The sequence below is a fragment of the Penicillium angulare genome (assembly GCF_028827245.1).
Source record: "Penicillium angulare strain IBT 27051 chromosome Unknown utg000004l_segment0_segment0, whole genome shotgun sequence".
Classification (NCBI taxonomy): Eukaryota; Fungi; Ascomycota; class Eurotiomycetes; order Eurotiales; family Aspergillaceae; genus Penicillium; species Penicillium angulare.
Genome location: NW_026623163.1, coordinates 1,583,103 through 1,602,945, shown reverse-complemented (window position 1 = coordinate 1,602,945; position 19,843 = coordinate 1,583,103). Strand labels below are relative to the sequence as shown.

The window sequence follows — 19,843 nt, the reverse complement described above, 5'->3', positions numbered from 1 at the left end:
GTCTGTGGGTATTGAAGGAAGGAGAATTCAAAGAAGTCAGTATGCAATGGTTAAATGGCTATAAAGGAGAATCCTGAGCCGTTTGTTGTTTGTGTGAACTTGGTAGTGGCCTGAGATTTTATAGATGCCCTGATTGCCTCAACGTCAAGTTTCTAAACAGGGCGATTTCAACATTTCTCTAGTGAAACCTTACTGTCGCCCATAGGAGCACTCTTTGCTAATCTCAGTAATTATGATACATTTGAAAATAAAAATAAAAATAATAAGAATAAACTCGATAGTACAATGTGCAAGCGAAAGAGTATCCGTTTACAAACAACATTTTAAGTTATAAAGGTTGCTAATAATGATGTTAGGATTTCCAGAAAACAAATCTCAGCGCCGGTGGTGTATTCCAAGGCTCTGAATAACAAAATCGTAGGCTGTTCAATTTTCATCTCCGACAAACACTGGCACACATACGTTACTACTATGCCCTTTTAGGGCCCGAAAACGATTCGGGATGTGGTGCAGCATGTAAAATATCGGCCCCCGAAACCTTGGAAGTTTATATAACAAGCACCTTTACACATCTGTTCTTACAATTATCCACTAGCCCAACACAAATATCTCCCCTCCACGTTTTAATCGATACTTACAAGCAAAAGTTCAACCACAAAAATGCGGAAGACCGAACAAAATTATGAAATGGAATCGGTCGAAGAAGAACTTGAACGCAAGCCTACGAAGGAAATCGACAACCTGGATAATGACTGCTCTGAATTTGAATTTTATTTAGGAAAATCTGAAATATTCGCCGCCTACAGGCATATCGCTGGTTTCATTGGTGGGATTCAGTGAATGCAACACAATTGCCTACCACCGATGCCTGTAGTTCATTGCTGAAAACTGAATTCAAACTTCGAAAGACCAGCCAGGAAGAGCTCGCCATTCAACAGAAATCAAAGAGAATTACTTTGGCAGCGTGACCATGGATGGCATACAGAAGCTTCAAGAGCAACGCTTAAGACTGGGTCAAATGGCCAAACATTACTGGATGCTTGAGCGATATTGGTGGAAATTTTGGTATACTTTGCCAGCTGGATCACTCACTAGAGCTATTAGGCTATGGCTCTCTCATCCAAAGTGTTACACGCATCGAGCTTTAAATGAAGAGTATGCCGGGAGAGGAGGCTGCTGTGGTAGGGGCTGTGGATGTTGTTCTAAGCGAGCAGACATACCTGAGCGAAAGTTTGTCGCTGGTCATTGCACTCTAGAGTGTCATTGTTGCAAAAAGGCTAGGGGGTTTGAACTTACCCAAGAGGAAAGGGTAAAACTTGAAGGATATTTAATAAACCGGGAAGGATGTTTTGATATGACTTTTCTCCCATTGCAGATTCAACGAGTCAGCTTAGTTGGATTGACGGTTGGCAATGATGAGAACCCATTCGATCTCATTGACGATTCGGGGCTCGGACATGAGAGATCTTGATATCGTATTTAATAGCTCCAGCTTTAAGATTATGAATTTAGTTCTTACACCGCACACCTTCAAGTTAATCCTAGATCCAGCAAGCCTTTATGTTTTTCAAGCTTGGTATAGGAAACTGGGGTGCTACCACTAGATGTTATTCAATTTAAATGCTATCCATGCCTAAGTTTTGCCAGGGAGCGGGCCCAGGAAGAACTTCAGCGCAGCTACGCCCGACACCATCTCATTCAAAGTTTGAAGGTTATATATATTGCTGCTTCAGGTGACTCAAGAACCCGAGAAAAGTTAGGTGAACTGCCAGGTGGGCTTTCATTGATATTTGCTTAATTAGGGCTGACTCCCAAGGCTTATTATAATTGGGATGGCTCCAGTCCACGGATGTGAACAGAAAGAAAAGAAAATGGAAAATGGAAAATTTCTCTCCATACTCTTGTTAGCCTTTTCACAAACAAAATGCATTTGTGATGATAATGCAAATTTCAAAAAGGGCAAAAAAAGATATCTCAGGTTATTTTTAGGAATAGCCGAACGCGGGGGTCGAACCCGCAACCTTGAGATTAAGAGTCTCACGCTCTACCGATTGAGCTAGCCCGGCAGGGCTTGTTGAAGGCCGAGCAAATTGTGACATTATAAAGCAGAATTAACAAAGATGAAACAAGGTATGGAAATGCTGACTGCTGAATTGTAGAGGGAGCCCTTGGGGCTAACGTTAAGAAAGATTGAGTAACTGGGGGAGGCTTAATTAAAGTGCACTTAAGCTAGAAACTGAATTTTAGAAATAATGAAATGAGTATTACTCAGCGAAAAGCAAGATCCATTCAATGGGGAGTTGATCTTTGCGGTCGCGATCGGGCAACCGCTGTATCACTGCCTCTATCGTCACTTGGCCAACACTCAAGCTCGCATTGCGAATGTACCATTTGAGATTAAACTAAATAAATGTATTTTCCTCTTCATCGCTATCATTCTCGCTGACATTTACGAAATCCCACATAGAAGTAACAGTAAAGAACACGATAACTATTCCTCATACCCATGTCGATGTTGGCCATGTTGATGATGGCTATGATGATGCTGGCCATGGTGCTGCTGTTCTTGATGATATGGCTCATTCTCCTTCTCAGCCTCATCCCCTTCCAAGCCCCTCGCTCCATGCGACAGACCACCAGGCATGAAGTTCGAAATAGTACTTTCCAACTTATTAAGCTTATTCAAATTAGACATACCGGGAATAGGAAGATGAGAAATCTTGTCCCAAGGTAGTCCTGATGCACCGTGGGACCCTGATTGCTGCGAGCTAGAGTGTTGTCCTGAAAGAAATGAGGAGATTCCCGAAGCACCATGGGATCCTGATTGCTGCGAGCTAGAATGCTGCTGCCCTGAGAGAAATGAGGAAATTCCACTGAATCCACTTGATGAATGACCCTGACTCTGACCATGAGCTTGACCATGGCCATGAGAGCCGCCACCAAGCGCAGCAAACCCTCCATTTCCACCGCTATGGGTGTGAGGAACGCCTCCGGTATTTTTTCCCGATCTGACACCCTCGGAACTGAGAACATGGTTTAGATTTGCGCCGCGATCTTCACGGGAGTGTACCCAGTTACCGACAGCTTCGAACATCGTGCGATGGGCTTCATTGTGCATGTTTCGGAACGCAGGGTGGTGGAAGATGTTCATACAATCCTCGAGAACCTCGTGCTCTGGAACATCGATATGCTGCCAGGCATAGAGGATACGGGGCGCAACATATTTGACGATAGCGGTGGCGACCTGACCGGCTGGCTCGTTGAGGATGTTGGCGAAGTGATCCTTTGAGAGTAGCGAGTGAGTAGGATCGGTGCAGTGGGGGTCAGTCCATGGCTCGTATTGGTGCTTGCCAGATGCAGTGATGACGCCAGAGGAACCAGTCTGCAAAGACTTGGAGGCGGCGTTAATGATAGGTCGTACAAATGGTGCCAGCAAAGACATTATGAAGACAGTAAGTGTTTCGGAGATCTTTTCGACTATAGCCTCGAGACCTGGGATCTTCTCAATGATCGAGTTCAATTTTCGGACAACCTTGTCACGAAACTCTAGAATTGGGTAGATTTTGCTGACAGTCTCCTGAGGATTAAAGTTAGGCATTCCTTGAAGACCGGGTCCTGGTGATGTACCATCTGTGCCAGGCTGTGGCGATGCGCGGGACTGTTCGTTCATGCCTCGGGATCCGCCCGTTTGCGCATAGCCCATATGCGAGCCCATGGAGCGGTTGGTCATCTCTTGTGCATCTGAAAGCTGTCTTAAATGCTCGGCCTCAGAGACTAGGTCTCTGGTTCCGGGGATCTTGCCTAGCAAGCCAGTCAGAGAACTGAGTGAATTGTTGGATTGAGCGTTGTTCTCGGCATCTCCGAGAGCAATATCCATCTCGTTAACCTCAGACTGTGTAAAGTGGTCGGTAGCTTCACCCAGCACAGAGTGGAAGAAATCCACCATTCCAAATGTACCGGTCACCAATGGGAAGATTTGGTGTCCTCGAACATTGATCTGGGTGGCTGTACCGGTGTGAGGAAAGACATTGTGGTGACCCATTTCTCGCAGGGCAAGTTCGCAGTAGTTGGTGTGTGCTGCAAAATCCTCAAGGGTATGAAGTCCCTGACCAAGACATCGAAGTGCTTCACAAAGATCTTCCTCCTTACCCTTGTGATCTCCACCATTAGTGTACATGCGTCCATAGTGGATGCTTCGACCCAAACTGAATTTCACATAGGCGGCGCTCGTTGCCCAGTCACCTTTCTCATTGGCGATATAATTCTTCATACCAGTATCCATATCGATATCCAATTCAACTTGGCGGACAGGTCCCCGAAGACGCTCGTCAAATTTACGCGCATCCTCGTTATCAGCGTAGTCCTTGGGGTTGCTGATTTGACACTTAAATTAGCACTTGAAAGATACTATGCGTTGATATATCTCTTGAAGTAGGGACGTACTCAATATGTTCTTCGGGACGATAGACTCCCAAGCGCTCAGATGTGACCTCGAATTCACCCGTTGCAAAGCCGAAGGTCAGGAACGAAAGGACCCACACTAAGATGCGAATCGTCTCCGCCTGGAGACTTTTCAGGGTCCCGACATCCATCGCCTGCGAGCTGTATTTTCGTCAGCGATGAACGCTAGAAGCTTTGATCAGATCAAAGAAACTCACTAGTCGCGCAACCAGTTTCCGAAATAAACGCGCTTGATCATGGTGGAAGTCCATTTATGTCCATGGATAAACGCAATAGTTCTGAGGACATCTTCAATATCGCCATGGCGCCAATTCTTGCCCTCAATAGCAGAGATGGATGCAATATCTGTGATCTCATTAATATCCAATAGAAAGAAAGAAAAAAAAATTCAAGTTTGCCAAAATACGTACTTCCAGCGCCAAAGGCGTGGGCTGATGGCAGAAATACTAGCAAACACACGAGCAGGGCGGGGATGCCCGCACGAAGGAGGGGCATGGTGGGGACAGTAGTGGAACTATGAGATATATGAAGGAATATCCTGCAAATTCTCGTTCAGACTGTGGTTATGAAAAGTTGAGCGTTTTTGGTTCAATGGGGAAAGAAAGAAAAGAAAAAAAAACTTCGTGTGTAGTTGTCTCAGCTCGGTTGATCTTGGCAAACTGTAGATCGCGATGACGTCCAACGTGACCCCCCATCATGTGTTGTATCACATACACACCGAGCTACTGAGTATATGCTTGGGCATACCCGATCTTTGTTTCTGCCTTATTATCTATAAAGCCTATATTATAGGTAGCTGTAAGCAATATCAGTAATAAGTAGAACCAATATTATGTGTTCCAGCGGGAATGCACCAGTTGGCGTTCGTATAGATCCACGGTCATGTTGATTTGTACCGCGGGGCTCAGGGACTCGAGACCCACCCACTTTTGCTATCGCATTGAGGGGTAATGCTCCGATTGCTGTGATACGCGATATTGGTGCAAAGGATTTTAAGCAGATCTACAGGATTTACATGCTTGAGTAACCATGAGTATTACGGTGGTCTGATTGGGTTGGAAGTTTTCCGCCCCCCTTCAAATGTTGTAACATTTGGAATGCGAGGTATAAGCGACCCGAGTAAGACTAAATGGAGGTTCTATACGGGAAAGATAAGCGAACAAGGACGAAGTTTCGAGAATTCCTGAGCACGGTAAGCTGAGCATCAGCGAGATATTGATCACAACAGTATGTTAGAATTAGGTATAGATCTCTCTCGAGCCAAACCACATTTTTAAACTGCTATAGTGGACATACCATATAGGAATAATTACAAGAGTTGTAGAATAATCGAAAAAATACCTAGATAATTAGCGCGATAGTTCTCTTTGACAAGGTTAACTATATTCATGAGGCTGAAAAGAGGCTAATCAACACAGATCAAGACCGACAAGCAGCTTAATATGCACTAAAGCAATCAAGCCTGCAGGAGAACTGCGACCCCAGATCTATATGATGGGAGTGCAACATGCTACATCGGAAACATGGAGATCTGGGGATGAAACGGAAGATTAGTATGTTCCGACCGAATGAACAGAGATGTAATCAATCAAGAACCACCTGGGACACATGGCAGAGAGTCACATTGTGGATCCACAGTAACATCGCGGATAAAAAAGAACCAAAAATGGCACTGTAGCAGGTAGCATCAGGAACCCCGCAGCGATAATGATAAACACCCGCTTCTCCAGATTAAATTCTTCCATATAAAAGTATAAACGAAACCCTCCACAATCTACAATCTTGCTCTGCTCTGCTCAGACTGCTCTATCTATCCAAAATGTCCACACCTCATCTCGACGCTCTCCAACGCGACGGCTTCGTCGTTGTCCCCAACCTCCTCAGCCCCTCCGAAATCTCCCACTACCGCTCCATCGCCACAAAAGCAACCACCAAAACCCGCACCGGCGGCTGGCCACACTTCCGTACCGTCCCTAAACAATTCCCACCATGGCCTACAACACCTCCGCCAGCTTCCGAGGGCGGAATCTGGGGTGTTCAACACCTGATGCACCCTGATATGGAGGACCGACAGTCTTTCGCAAAGTGCTATTTCTCCGATTCCATTCTTAAGGTCGTCCAGGAGCTTTTGGGCGTTAAAGAAGCTGGTCCCGACGAGCCTCTTGTCATGGAACTATTCAATCTTCTCGTCGCGCCTGAAACAAAGGACTTCGAGCTCCGCTGGCATCGTGATGATATCCCCGAGACAGCTACGGCCGAGGAAGAGGTAGCCCAATTAGCTGCCAAGTCGCCTGGCGGGAAGCAGTCGCATGCGCAATACAATCTTGCTTTATGTCCTGATGCATCGCTTATTGTTGTACCGGGATCTCATCGTCGTGCGCGCACAGATACAGAGCGTAATGCGGAGCCGTATGCGGCATCTTTGCCGGATCAGTTGATTGTGAAGCTTCAGCCTGGTGATGCTGTCTTTTATGATAGTAATATTTTGCATCGGGGAGTTTATAAGGGTAAGGAGGAGGGTGGTGAGGAGACGAGATTGACTCTTCATGGAAGTTTCGGCTTGAAGGCTGCTGGGGAGGGAGATGATGAGAAGAAGAAGGTTCGTGCTACAGCTGTGCTGCAGCATGGTGTTGGTGCTTGGGTGCATCGTGATGATGCTTCTTTCGGGATTGGAGAGAGGCCTGAGAAGATGCGTGCGAACTTGGTGGCTATGGGGTCTGGAGAGGGCATTGGGTATTCTTTGCAGGGGTAGATGACTCATTATCCCTTTGTTTCTTCTTTCTCTGTATATTTTTCGATGAATTATATCAATCAAGGAGGCAAGTTTCCACTGTACATGGGTATATCTGAGTTTCTCTTCTTGTAAACTCGAAACCATAAAGATATCTTCTTAACCATACTGATGCGGCGACTCGGACCAAACTGCTGTTTAATAAGGAGCAATCTCGGTAAAATGGCCACCGAGAGGAGTATGGAATTGTAGAGGTACTGATCCAAATTCATAGATACATCCTGCTTTTTCACTGGGCTCTTCGGCGCCACCGGGCCTCCCGCCGAAGTATGTTAGCCATCACTTTATCCTCCCTGGTAAGGGCAATTGCCAACGCCGATACACCGTGCATGTTCTCGATAGACAAATCGATATCATTGACGTTCAGTAACTGTTCCACCAATGCTGTATTCCCTTTGGAAACTGCCCATATCAACGCTGTCATATCGTTATTATATTCAACAGCATTCACTCCTGCATCTCCTGCCCACATCAGCGCCGTCTTGCCGTTGTCATGGTCAATGGCATTTCAGAGGTGCCTGTTATGTAGAAGTGGGACTCTACAGTGGATAATCAGCCAATCACAACGCCCGGATTTATAGTTTGAGTTCAATCGTTCAAGTGCTCAATACTGCACGTGGGACAATAACAACATTGAAGCATTCTACTGATAATTCAAAAAGCAGTTTTTATGAAGTAAGGATGATATTTGATCAACTATCTTTGTATGCAGTATAGTCATCATGATGCATCAAGAACATCTACTCTAGCTGGCATATCCAAGTTTTAATCTATCCTCAACATCCACTAGAAAAGTCCAGAAGCCAACTTAACACCACTAGGCAATCCCATAATCTGCCCACCAACACTCTGATCACAACTCTCAAGGCTTACCCCATTAGAATCAGCCAAGCAATCACCATTGCCACTCTTCAGATGACCCGTCATAAAATGAGACCAGCTAGTCCCAGAACCACCCTTACAAGCAACAAGCGACGCAGATCCATCCTTAGAAGCAGCAAGACACTTCGAAGAATCCGACAGCGGGCTCAAGGTAAATTTGCTGCCTGATCCAGAGACAGACCAGACTTGAGAGTTCTTTGCATCACAAGTGCTGAAGGTGACCTTGTCCGATGAAGCGGTTAAGCAGCGACTCGAAGCCGTGTTGAAGATCATACCGGTTGATGTGGTCTTTGTACATCCACGTGGGGGTGTAATTCGGTAGACGCTAGTAGCGTGGGTGTTGAGGGTAATCTCTACAGATTCTTTGATGGTTTCCACGGCACCTGTCCACAAGTTGTGGGCGCGGTACTTGCAGGTTGAATCAAGACCAAGTTGGGAAATTGGGATTGTTGTTTTAGAGGTGTTGTTTCCACGGTTTAGCACGGTTAGGAGTCGATCTCCATTTGCGAGGGAACGAGTCAGGACATCAAAATCAGCATCCCGGGTAACGAGGGCAGCTTGCTGAGCTAGTGGATCTTGGTCGACATCGATAAAATCCTTGTTTTTGAGGAAGGTAATAACTTCTTCCGGTAGATCGGGGATATATGCACTGATAATCAGTGGTGCACCGAATGATGCCCACAGCGCGAAATGGGATTTCTTCTCATCATCCGTCAGGCCTGGGTGGTCGGGAATCAGAAAGTCAGGATCATTATAGTATCCCGGTTGCTGGTATCGCGCAACCTGAACCTGGTAATTGTAATTTGTCATAATGCTCTCCCAAGCACTACCCTCGCCGCTATAAACAAGGACATCATCCGAGTGGCGTGCTAGCTCCCCATTCTCCGGGACCCAATCCATAACTCGCATCCAGTCTGTCTCATTAGTACAAAAGTATGCTGGTGCAGACTCAGAGAAAATAAGTGGCTGTGACATCCCACTTAAAACCTTATGCCACTGAGTGTACAAATCTTTATACTCATCCCGTAGAGGCTGACCATTCTCAGCATAGATGTTACATCCATCAAGCTTGAGATAGTCAATTCCCCAACTAGCAAATGTGTCGGCATCTTGCTGTTCATGATTCAGCGAGCCAGGATATCCACCACAAGTTGCGTTTCCCGCATCTTCATAGATTCCAAGGTGAAATCCATGTTCGCGGGCATAGTTTGCTAGCCAGGGAATACCATGAGGAAATAGAGTGGTATTCCATTGCAATGAGCCATTGGATGAACGCTCAGTTTGCATCCAGCAGTCATCGAGATCGAGACGATTGTATCCTGCATCGAGTAGACCACGGCTAACCATTGACTGGGCCGTTTCGGTAAATAGAGTCTCGTTGAGATCACATTCGAATCGTGCCCAGTTGTTGAAGCCCATTGGAGGCGAAGGAAGAAGACCGGGGTCCCCCACTGATGCCTGAGCTGGTAGAAAGGGAATCATCAAGAGACTCGCCATCCTGGCAGGCGTAACCCAATTGGCTGATGAGCGAGTCATAGTCTCCAGAACCTGACACAAAGAAAAGGAGAAGGAAGAAGAAGAAGCTTGCAACTTCACAAAGACACCAATGATATTTCTTACTCCTTGAGCTGCTGTACAAGACCGCTATTCTCCAGGGTCTTCCCCAGCCATTTTAAGCACCAACATTCCACATACAAGCTCCACGAGTTCCCCGCACCGGAGCTCCGCTGCAGATCGGCAAACAACCTCGCCTACAAACAGTGGGGGAAGTCGTACGGAAGATTGTGACGGTGTCATCGTCGATAACGACGTTAATCAACACCAAAGCTCATGTCAGGAAGTGGCTTTGCCGATCAGGTCCGAAGTAAGTTAATGAGAGGGGGGCGAGATCCACGCTTCTTCTTCCTTTCTTCCTATCTTCCGATCTGCACTCTGCACTCTGCACTTTTGGCGAACTCAACCTAACCTAATCCAACACTTTAGCTCAACAAGTCTGAGTGTCAGGTGTTCAGGTGTCGGATCCCGAAATTCCCCTGGGTCATGCAGAGTGATGTCCAAAATTGATCCATGAGTGGCGTTTTCGAGGATTCCTACCAGTAAACATGCTGCGATGGACCCGGTTGCTTATGAGATGCATCACATCTTGAATGTGAAGATGCGATAGGCGAATGCATTCTGGTGGGAACGAGGAAAAAAGCAAATTCAGGTGCATTTCTAGGATTCTTCATGCAAGGTAGAATTGGGGCGTGGCTGAAACCAAAAAGTACTTTTTGTATACCTAGTACCTAGTGATGTGATGAAGTTTCAGCTCTTTTTCTGGTTTCAGCTCCACCATGATCCTCGGTTTAGGTCTAACGGCTGAAGCGGGGGGATAGAATCCAAAAAAAGTCCCCGAGTCTTGAAATCTCACTTATTCTTATTTTTTATCCCATTCAGATATGCCCTCCGACCCTAAGACTAAGATCCGACCGCAACAATCCTGTTTCAAATGTCGCGAGCGCAAAGTAAAGGTATGTTCTAATTCATTCCATCGAAATTCGCGCCCCTTAAGACCCATGAGACCCTGAAGAGGTCCCAGATCAGATCAAACCGAGCTTCTCCGGCCGGAACCCCGATCTACCATACACGACGCAATGACCATCCTTGTTCTGCTACTGCAATTTATCCTTGCTTGTTCATTGTTCTCGTTCTTTGCTATTGTTCTTACCATGCGCTTGCGCTAATACCCCCGATCGACATAGTGCGACCGCTCTATCCCATGTCACGCCTGTATAATTCGGGGCATTGAAGCAGAATGCACATACCTAACCACCCCGGAGGATCGCGAACATATAGGCCAAGCGGAAATAATTGATCGTCTTCGTCGCGAAGTCGCGCAACTACGCACACAGTTGACGCAGGGTCCGAAACCGAAATCAAAACCGCTTTCCGATCGCAATCGCGCGCCGTATTCGCGCCCGACGGGCTATGTCAAGCATGGAAGCTTACAAGAGTCTGACAATGTTTTGAGAGGTGGTGAAGAAGTCGCGGGCATGATTGGGGCTGCTGGCTCTGGTGTTGGTGCTGGTGCGGGGATCGGCGCAGGCACAGACTTTGGTGATGCGAGTTGGTCGGGGTCGTCGTCTTCGTCAACTGGGACGAGGACGTATTCTGCGATGACTGTTAATAGTCCGGATAGCATGGGAAGTGGACCGAGTGAATCGCATGCTGGATTTTCTGCGACGACAGCGCCGTTTGGAACGCAGATTGGCGCGGGGGATGCTATCTCGACAGGGACAGGGACGGGGACAGTTTTTGTTGGCGCCAGTGAGTGATTGTTGCTATTACTACTTTTAGATGGAGCTAATTGTGACAGGTCTTATGGACAGTTCGTGCTTATCAAATTCTCAAGCTGGAGGAATTCCAGCTTTCGCACATGGCGATATCCCCGCTTCCATTCTTATGCAGAACATCCACGCACAATCTTCGGCGGATCTATCGAGTATGCCTGTCGCGCAAGTTTACCAACATGAAACACCACACAACTATACGATGGAAGACCAGATCACTACACAATACGCACATCCCGATCACAGTCCCGATTATTTACAAGGGAACCTAGATCCTCTGAACTCAAACATGGCTACAGTTAGCGACTACAAGCAAGCGCAAACATATCATCAAGGTCAAGAGCAACATCCACATTATTCACAATGGGAGCAGGCGCATAATTTTGCCCCAGTACAACCATATGCAGAATCGGCATACTATTCATCCCCATCGTCTAATAATGCAGCTGTTCATACAACTATGGCTCAGGATCCAAATCCGAACTCGAACATTCACCACTCGCAGCAGGCACTGCATATCCAAAGCTCATCAACACATTTCCCCCTTCATGAAAACCATCCACTATCTGGGGAACCCATTCCAAGCTCGTGGAAGGTAGACGGGAAGCAGGAGCTTCTGGAAACCCTGCTTGAGACGATTGGTAGCTGCGAAGAGGTGCGTGTGGCGCAGGTCGTGCAGGTCGTAAGGGCTAGTGCGACGCCCGAGGAGGCTGTCTCGGGCATATGCCAAGTACTTGGTATCAGTGCAGTTGCCAGATAAGAGCCGCTGGTCGGGTCTCAATCATTGGGAGAAATAGACGGGATGTCATGTATCCGTTGGGGCTAAGCCATGCTCTGGAAGCAGACCTTGGTTCCAATGTCGAATCTCGTTCATGTCAAATATCACGCTTTATCTCCCCAACATCATCCCCGTATCCTCGAGGACATGAAAAGTCTAATGCATAACGCCATGGTGTAAAGATGTTTCCTATGCACGAGATATTCAAAGAAAGCCGTGGAGTCGTAAGTCGTAGAGTATAGAAAAAGCCGAATGCTTCTCCTTGTTTTTGCGTGATTCAGGATACGGGTTCCTCACGAGAATGACCGTTTATCTCCTCTACTGGTCGTTGGCCATAAACAAAGTGGAAAAGAACATAGAGATGAAACTTTGTGCTCATCAACTCTGCTCGCACCTTTTCCATATATTCCTGTGCCTCCTGAAAGGTAAACCCAAGCACCCTTGTGAACAGAGCCAAGGTATACGGCTCCACAACCTCCAAGACAGTAACTTTTCCAAGGCGACCAATATCCTTGAGTTGACGATCTTTCGCCCACCCTCCAATAGGACACTATAATCAAGTACCTAGTCAGCAATATACCCACCATACCTCTGCTACGCATCATATAGCACGGCAGAATCCAAACAATAACCAGAGGAACAAACCTTATAAATATCATCCGAAACATTCACAAACCCTCTCTCTTCCATCCAGCTCTGAACCTGCCCCCCAACATTCATGGGTTTTCCAAACTGCTTACTCGCCGCATTCAACTTCTCCAACCAATCCATTACAATATGTGCCTGTTTATGCGTGTCATCATCAGACCATACAACCGACTCAAATTCCTGCACCTCAAACCATCCGCCCGGTCGAAGATGCTGTAACGCCTGCCGAGTAAGCTTCTGCCAGTCTCCGATCCCGCCTCCCAAGGTTCGCGCATGGATGTAATCGAATGCCTCGCCCGGCGTAAAGGTCCAATCACTTTCCGCGTCGTCGATGTAAAATCGGCAATTTGGCGGAACCCAGCTTGGTTGGATAGGACTTAGGTCTGTGCCAATAATCTCGGCTGATGGGAATTCTTCTCCGATTTCTAGGGCCCATTCTGCTGTTCCGGTGCCGATGTCTAAGATTCGGCGGGGCGGGACGGGCCCGGGGATATGGTTATCTTGTGCGTGGGGCAGGGGTTGCAGATGCTGTTGGTCGCGGGGACGGATCGGGGCTCGGTACAAGTCGCCGCCGCATATTAATTTGAAGAGGTGGTGGACTAGAGCGAGGCGATCTTGTTCTTCTTCGTCGTTCGGAAATGGGTATTGGCCATGGCGGTAGGCGTGGTAACGACGGCCGTTCTCGTAGCAGTAGTCGCGAACGGAGGAGGCGAAGGAGAGGTTGGACCCCACGAGGGATCTGGTATCGAAGAGCGAATCATCGTCGCTTGTCTGGTGGATTGATTTATAAGGTGAGACAGGGTGGTTTCCTCTTGAGGCTAGTAGTGGACGGGTTGGGGGGTAGATGGGGAGGGTTGATTGTTGATATTGGATCGAACAAGGGATAATGCAGGTTTAGATTCGATCAGAGGGGAAAATTTCTACAAAGGGTAACACGAAAGGCAAAAGCTGAAAGTACAAAAGTACAAATTGATCAGACGAGAAGTTCAACTTACATCAACCTGGATCCGTTCGTGGGGGTTTGGTTGAGACATGGTGAGGGGAAGAGAAGAGAAAAAGGGGGGAGAAAGGAGGAAGAAGAGGTGGGAAGGGTTAAAGGACAACACGCCCCAAAGGAGGGGAAGGAATGAAGCTATTCAAGGCAAGCGAGATTGAGTAAAGAGAAAGTTGGCAAGTTGAAATTCCAAAAAAAGGCGAACAAGGTCAGAGCGTAGAATACCGAGATACAGGATACCGGGAACCCAGAACCGCGGGATTTGGTCCATGATCCATCACGGCAAAGACCCCGCAGTTTTAGCTGCAGATTGATCCTCGACCCGGACGGAGGAGACAGATCACAATCTGGGATCCACCATGATTTAGGGGGGAAAAGTAGATGGTCGAATGGGAGAGGAGGATCTTTACAGTGGGTGTAGTACACAAAGGAAACGGAGAGAAGAGTTTGAAATGAACAAAAGTACCTTAGGACTGGGTGGTGCGTGACTCGTGCCCAGGCGCGATAATGATATTGCTACTAGTATGTGTGATTCAGGCCCATTGGGCCCCACTTTTCTAAGCTAAGCTCTGGAGCTTGCTCTGCTCATCCGGAGTCAGAGCTCCATATAGTTCCTGGAATCCGGGTTGTGTAGAGACTTGACGGAAGAAGTTCTCAAGGAAACCCTGCGTCTGATCGTCACGCTGACGCACCCCAAAGACACTCTCAGAACCGCCCTCTCCCCAGCCCATCAACTCTTGTTTGGTGACTCCCAGACCAAGATCCAGGGTCTGGCCAGGCACATCTTCCCAGTCGTCGTCACCATCATCGCTATCGGCATCGTCAAGTTCACGGGCCGCAGCATCAATTTGACTGTTGCCAGAAGCAGCTCCCAGCTCCTCAATGAGCACCTTAACAATCTTCAAGGGTGCTGCCACCGTTGTGTATCGATCGGGGTCAGTACGAGCCTGTGAACGAGTCTTAATGCGGCCAGTGTTTTGAATGATCAGGTCACCCTTTACGGGAACCTCGGACAGTCTGGGATCGGAGAGCTCATACAGATGCGCCAGCGCGAAGATGTTCTGTTTGATCTCATCGTAGCCTGCAAAGTTGACTGAGTTCTCCAGCCATTTGCTCAAAACAACCACAAGGCCACTGGAACCACCCAGGTCGATCTGCGCAAGGAAGTCTACCACCTCTCGGGCGCTGATGAGAGTCAATCGGGCGAAAACCAGGATCAGACTTTGGATAAATTGAGCCTGCTTGGCGGTCGCTAATCGTTGGGCCACTGCCTGTAGAAGCTGGGGCAAGTAAGGACCCAGTCGCTCTGAACCGGCCCGTTCCACCAGCTCGGCCGCAAGCTGACCGACCTCTGTGGCAGCATTGTCGTCCACGGCAGGTCCTAGGAGACGGTCGATGATTATCAGCACAACCTCAATAGCCTCCTTGCCAGACTGCGGGTCACGCCAAGCAATAAATTGCGTGAAGTCGTGCGCAAGCATGTGACGGACAGCCTCTGTCGCGGGTCGGATGAGCTCAGCCTCATCGGAGTCTAAAAGAAGGCGGTTCAGTTTTGGCATGATGGTTTCCACAAACCCAGCTGGCATAGGGTCCAGGGCTCGCTCGGTGAGAGCACGAAGCAGATCTGCCGCGAAGGTGGTCAAGGCGTTTTCATCGGTGAGGTTACCAACATCAATGGCACCCATTAGAGAGGGGAGGACCTTTTCGCAAAGTCGCATGTATGCTTCGGGGCCATGTTCGGCGATCTGGTCTACAATATCCTCGAACGCCTCGGTAATAGTCATAGTCAATTGGAAGTTCTCGGCCCCACTGCTGGCGATGTTGAAGAGGACATCGATGGCGATGGATGACAAAACCACAGTCGAATCCGCCATGATGGTATCCCGGAGAGTCTCCGCTAGGGTGATCTTGAGGTCGTCACTCTCTCCTTCTTCGCGTAGATCATGTGCTGAAACAAATTCTGAGATGGCTGAGATGACAGTAGTCTGGAAGTTGCGGGCCACAGAGGTAGGCAGAGTTGGCATGAGATCTTGCAAGACTCGAATACAAGCGACCTTGACAACCTCGGCGGGATCCTCCGCAATAGCTTTCAATGTAGCCTCCAAGTAAGAGGTAGTCATATGGAATGTATCGCCTGCAACCCTGGAGAGAGCACCAGCCACAAGGTAGCCCCGTGCGCGCAAAAGCTCTTGCTCTTGCTGGATGGCATAGTGGACGAACTGGTTGAAATGAGTGGCTAGTTCTGGGGAAATTTGTTCGTTTGCCTCATGGAAGTCACGCAACAAGACATTGAGCACATAAAGAGACGACTCGCGCGCTTTCCACCTGTAGACGATCCAAGTTAGTCGGTATATTTTTTGTGAATATTGTCAATGTAATGTAAAACTTACGAAGCAGAAGAATTGGCAAACACTTCATTCAGATGGCTCAGAAGGCCCTCTGCCGTTGTGGCGTGCAGCCATTCTCCAATTTTAATAACCAGATCGCCACTGCATGTGCGAGGAGTGTAGTTAGCCGTAACGGAGGTTTCCTCGGACAAAAAGAGGTTGACATCAATCTCCCATAGGCCCTCTTCTTCACTGGTAATTTGAGCATATGAGCTAGCGAGTTTCATAATCTCAGGCAGCCAGGTAGAGGAACTGGCTCCTTCACCAGAATTTTGAAGTTGTTTTTGTAGCTCAGCCTTGACTGGAGGCGCCTTAAGAAGTGTTTGGATCAGGTCCAGCTCTTCCAGAACAAGGAAATCGAGTGAGAAGGGAAGCCCATCGACATCTTCCAGACGACCTTGGCGTTCATTCTCAATGTAGAAATCTTGGTAGGTGGATAAAGCGTTGGTAAGCTCAGCCCAAACAGTTGAGAAATAGTTCGGACTTTGGGGTGTTAAAAGACCTGGGAACACCATGCGGATCTTCATAATAGTCTATTTGAAAAACAAATTGTTAATTAAATCAAAGAGGCCTAGTCGGGATGAAAAGCAGAACAGAATGATATCTCCATACCTTGACGATTTGCAGCTTCAGGCCAACGGCCCCACGCCATTGTGAAGCAATTTCACCCTCCTTATTGGCCTCCTCCTCACCTGGGGGTTGAGGAAGAGGGCTCTTCAGACTCTCAACGAAGAATGGCGACCATGCAGTGAGAACCTCATCTACAAATTCCTTTATGGCAACTTTGTGCTGCTCCAAAACCATTTCTAGCGTATCAAAGCACGAACGGAATACTGCGACTGAGAGAGCACGCAGCATCGGCCGGCGTGACACCGATGTAGCGACAGAAAAGAGAGAAGAAACCAGGTCACGAGCAACACTAAAGAACTGTTCCTCCCCGAATCCAGTATCAACCAAATCCAACAGAACCTTCAACGATCCATGCAATGCGCCATCGCTGGTAGCGGGGTCGTTGATAATGTGCAATAGGGAAGGCAGCAATTCCGGCCAGTCATCGGGGAAATCGGCACTGGCAATTTTACTGACTGCGTAGCTTGCAGATGCCTTGACCTTGCGCTCGGGGGTCTCGATGGTCGTAGCAAGCTCGAGCAATGCCTGTCGAATCTGAGCCTTGTTTGCATCGTTCACGCGGATCTGGCCTTGGAATTCGTCGAGATTCGGGGACCACGAGGCCGCGATGAAGGTACGCAGTATAGAAAGCGAGGATTGGCGGAGGTTCACGGGGACAGACGCGTGAGAGGCAATGGCTGTGAGGGAGATTGGGAAGGATTCATTGGAGTACAGGTTCTGCAGCTGAAGCTCTGCGGCTTTTCTGATATCAGACCTAGGCGACTGAGTGCCGGCCAGGTGTGATAGGAGTTCTTGCTCCATGGTCAATGAGTGATCAATTTGGATCACCACACAAAGATTGTTGTAGATATTTGGCTCGCGGCCACTTCGTCGCGCTAGGGAAGGGTAAGTTTGCGGCGCGATAAGGAGGCACGAGGGGCAGAGGCGGTCAACGGGTTAACGCTAAGTGAGGGACTGTTTGCTCTCTTTATTATTAGCATCTCCAGGGTTTTCAAATTGTTCGATTTTGCTAAAATCTATCTAATAATTGCTTCTACAGGCAATATAATGGGTTGATTCAACATTACAATAGCATAATAAACAGATTGGCCTATATTTACGCAAACAAACTAAAATAAATAGATTGGACTCTGTACCCCATTCGCCAGTGGGGATGAGTAATTTTTACCCCACCATCTTCGATGTATATGGCTGTGGTGACCAGCCCTAAGCGTTGCTGCACACAAACAGCTTTTCTTTATACATACTTCTTGGCAAGAGTGAAATATGACTTGATACACCAATTTCAGGCCACATGGAATATTTCAAAAGCAAGGGGGTAGAAGAAGACAAAGTAAGACAAGCTGCAGGGGATTCGTAACTAGTTAACTAGTTAACTTAGTTAGTTAGTTAGTTAGTAAACTATTCTTGCCTGATATCCAAGGCAAATTCCAAAAATACCTGGGGTAATATTTTATCATTTCCACATGTTTATCTTAAGATGTCATACGATGAAAGCACCCATTAATTTTAGTTTTAGTTTATTTCTAGAATCCTTTGGACCTAGAAATACCACGCGAATACGAACTTGACGGTGAGCACCTGGGAAATCCAGAAGCCCCATTGTCCGCATTTTTGGGGATTGGGGCAGGGCGCAAAATCCCAAAAAGTTGGATTTCTACACTAATCCTAGCTTAGTCTTCTCCCCACGACAGGGATTGGTGAAGCTCGGTTCTGAAGGAGTCTGTTTAGACTCATTTCCCCTGAGCTTGTCCAGTTGAAGATAAGTCTGCTTACAAGCCATTGCATGTTCGTTTTGGCGGTGTAACTAAAACAAAGGCTTCAAATTGTATGGGGCCACACACCCCATAGCCATTAACTGTGAGAAGCCTCATGTCGACATTCTCTCTTACAAAGTTATGTTTTATCGGGAGCTTAGTCAAATCAACACGTCACCTCTGGGAGGCAAGGACCATTCCAATTGACAAATTGAAAATCCTACCTAGTAATATTCTTACATCCATTGCATCATGGTACAGATGTAGGTACGGACTGTACCTTAATGCCGGGTCCGTTGGATGGTCAAATTGTCTAATCATATAGCTCGAGGCCGCTTTGCCGTTAAAGATAGATTGGAGATGGCGGCCTTGTGAGCTGCACTTTTCGTATTTGCAGAGCCTGACACCGCTCATCGGGTGGATCGTGATCTTTCGGAAACAATCGAAAAAGGCCCACCAATTTGACAGCGTGCGATGAGACAGGAGCTAGCCCTGAAGCAGGCATCAATGAATTGTATGACTGTATTTATGGGTGTAACTCGGTCTCTTAGTTTCAACGGAGTATCATTGGAATATACCGAGCTGATGCCATATTTTTAGTAGTAAGAACGACATTAGTTCTGGATAATGTTTTGTTTTTTAAGCTTGAAACCGAATCATATCATTAAACGATCGGCTGTATGAGACACTGTCGATATAGAATACAATATGCAGTCTATATACATCTACCGATTCGTCATGGCGTAGGGAGATCCAGCTGGGAGTCGTTGGGTGCCCCTCATTAAAATACTCAATTCTCCACGATCGCCGGAGAAAAAGGCGAAGATCAACTCCTCTTAGTGGCGGCGGTGACGGGTAAAGAAGAATCGAAACGCATGGAAAAGGATTGATAATCGCAGCATGGCATCTCATACGCTGCCAACGCAGACGCATGTCGGAACTTCGATAGTAGGCTCCCCGGGGGATCGCACCCTTGTCCTGTCGCCGCCACTGCCGTCAGAGATGGGAAGATCATCGGTAAAAGGGCCTCGTACACATTAGTCCGAGAGGGGTGTACCCGGTACCGCCCTGATACATCATCCAAGCAATCCAATTGGTGGTAATCCAGTATGCCCCAGTGAGTCCGCGGTGTAACTCAACAGTACCCCCGACGGATCCACGGCCCTGATACTGTGGGCTGTTTGAT

General features: G+C 47.6%; 7 protein-coding genes across 7 annotated transcripts; 3 read left to right on the top strand and 4 right to left on the bottom strand.

The window, feature by feature from the left end:
• Positions 1-660: 660 nt before the first annotated feature.
• Positions 661-840, top strand: N7478_004532 (uncharacterized protein; the record flags this gene model as incomplete). Its single annotated transcript, XM_056920746.1, has 1 exon — positions 661-840. One exon carries the CDS (start codon positions 661-663, stop codon positions 838-840), a length of 180 nt encoding a protein of 59 aa, XP_056778783.1.
• A 1,651-nt stretch (positions 841-2,491) lies between these two features.
• On the bottom strand, positions 2,492-4,956 carry N7478_004531 (Het-C domain-containing protein; the record flags this gene model as incomplete). Its single annotated transcript, XM_056920745.1, has 4 exons — positions 2,492-4,373; positions 4,444-4,602; positions 4,659-4,806; positions 4,872-4,956. 4 exons carry the CDS (start codon positions 4,954-4,956, stop codon positions 2,492-2,494), a joined length of 2,274 nt encoding a protein of 757 aa, XP_056778782.1.
• Positions 4,957-6,280: 1,324 nt separating this feature from the next.
• Positions 6,281-7,213, top strand: N7478_004530 (phytanoyl-CoA dioxygenase family protein; the record flags this gene model as incomplete). The annotated part of the gene is made up of 1 exon (XM_056920744.1): positions 6,281-7,213. One exon carries the CDS (start codon positions 6,281-6,283, stop codon positions 7,211-7,213), a length of 933 nt encoding a protein of 310 aa, XP_056778781.1.
• An 825-nt stretch (positions 7,214-8,038) lies between these two features.
• Positions 8,039-9,670, bottom strand: aglA (putative alpha-galactosidase; the record flags this gene model as incomplete). The annotated part of the gene is made up of 1 exon (XM_056920743.1): positions 8,039-9,670. One exon carries the CDS (start codon positions 9,668-9,670, stop codon positions 8,039-8,041), a length of 1,632 nt encoding a protein of 543 aa, XP_056778780.1.
• Positions 9,671-10,572: 902 nt separating this feature from the next.
• On the top strand, positions 10,573-12,223 carry N7478_004528 (Zn(II)2Cys6 transcription factor domain-containing protein; the record flags this gene model as incomplete). Its single annotated transcript, XM_056920742.1, has 3 exons — positions 10,573-10,644; positions 10,876-11,440; positions 11,490-12,223. 3 exons carry the CDS (start codon positions 10,573-10,575, stop codon positions 12,221-12,223), a joined length of 1,371 nt encoding a protein of 456 aa, XP_056778779.1.
• Positions 12,224-12,518: 295 nt separating this feature from the next.
• Positions 12,519-13,923, bottom strand: N7478_004527 (class I SAM-dependent methyltransferase; the record flags this gene model as incomplete). Its single annotated transcript, XM_056920741.1, has 3 exons — positions 12,519-12,791; positions 12,887-13,660; positions 13,885-13,923. The coding sequence occupies 3 exons, from the start codon at positions 13,921-13,923 to the stop codon at positions 12,519-12,521; spliced, it is 1,086 nt and encodes a 361-aa protein (XP_056778778.1).
• A 517-nt stretch (positions 13,924-14,440) lies between these two features.
• N7478_004526 (uncharacterized protein) lies at positions 14,441-17,701 on the bottom strand (the record flags this gene model as incomplete). The annotated part of the gene is made up of 3 exons (XM_056920740.1): positions 14,441-16,208; positions 16,274-16,803; positions 16,883-17,701. 3 exons carry the CDS (start codon positions 17,699-17,701, stop codon positions 14,441-14,443), a joined length of 3,117 nt encoding a protein of 1,038 aa, XP_056778777.1.
• Positions 17,702-19,843: the final 2,142 nt, after the last annotated feature.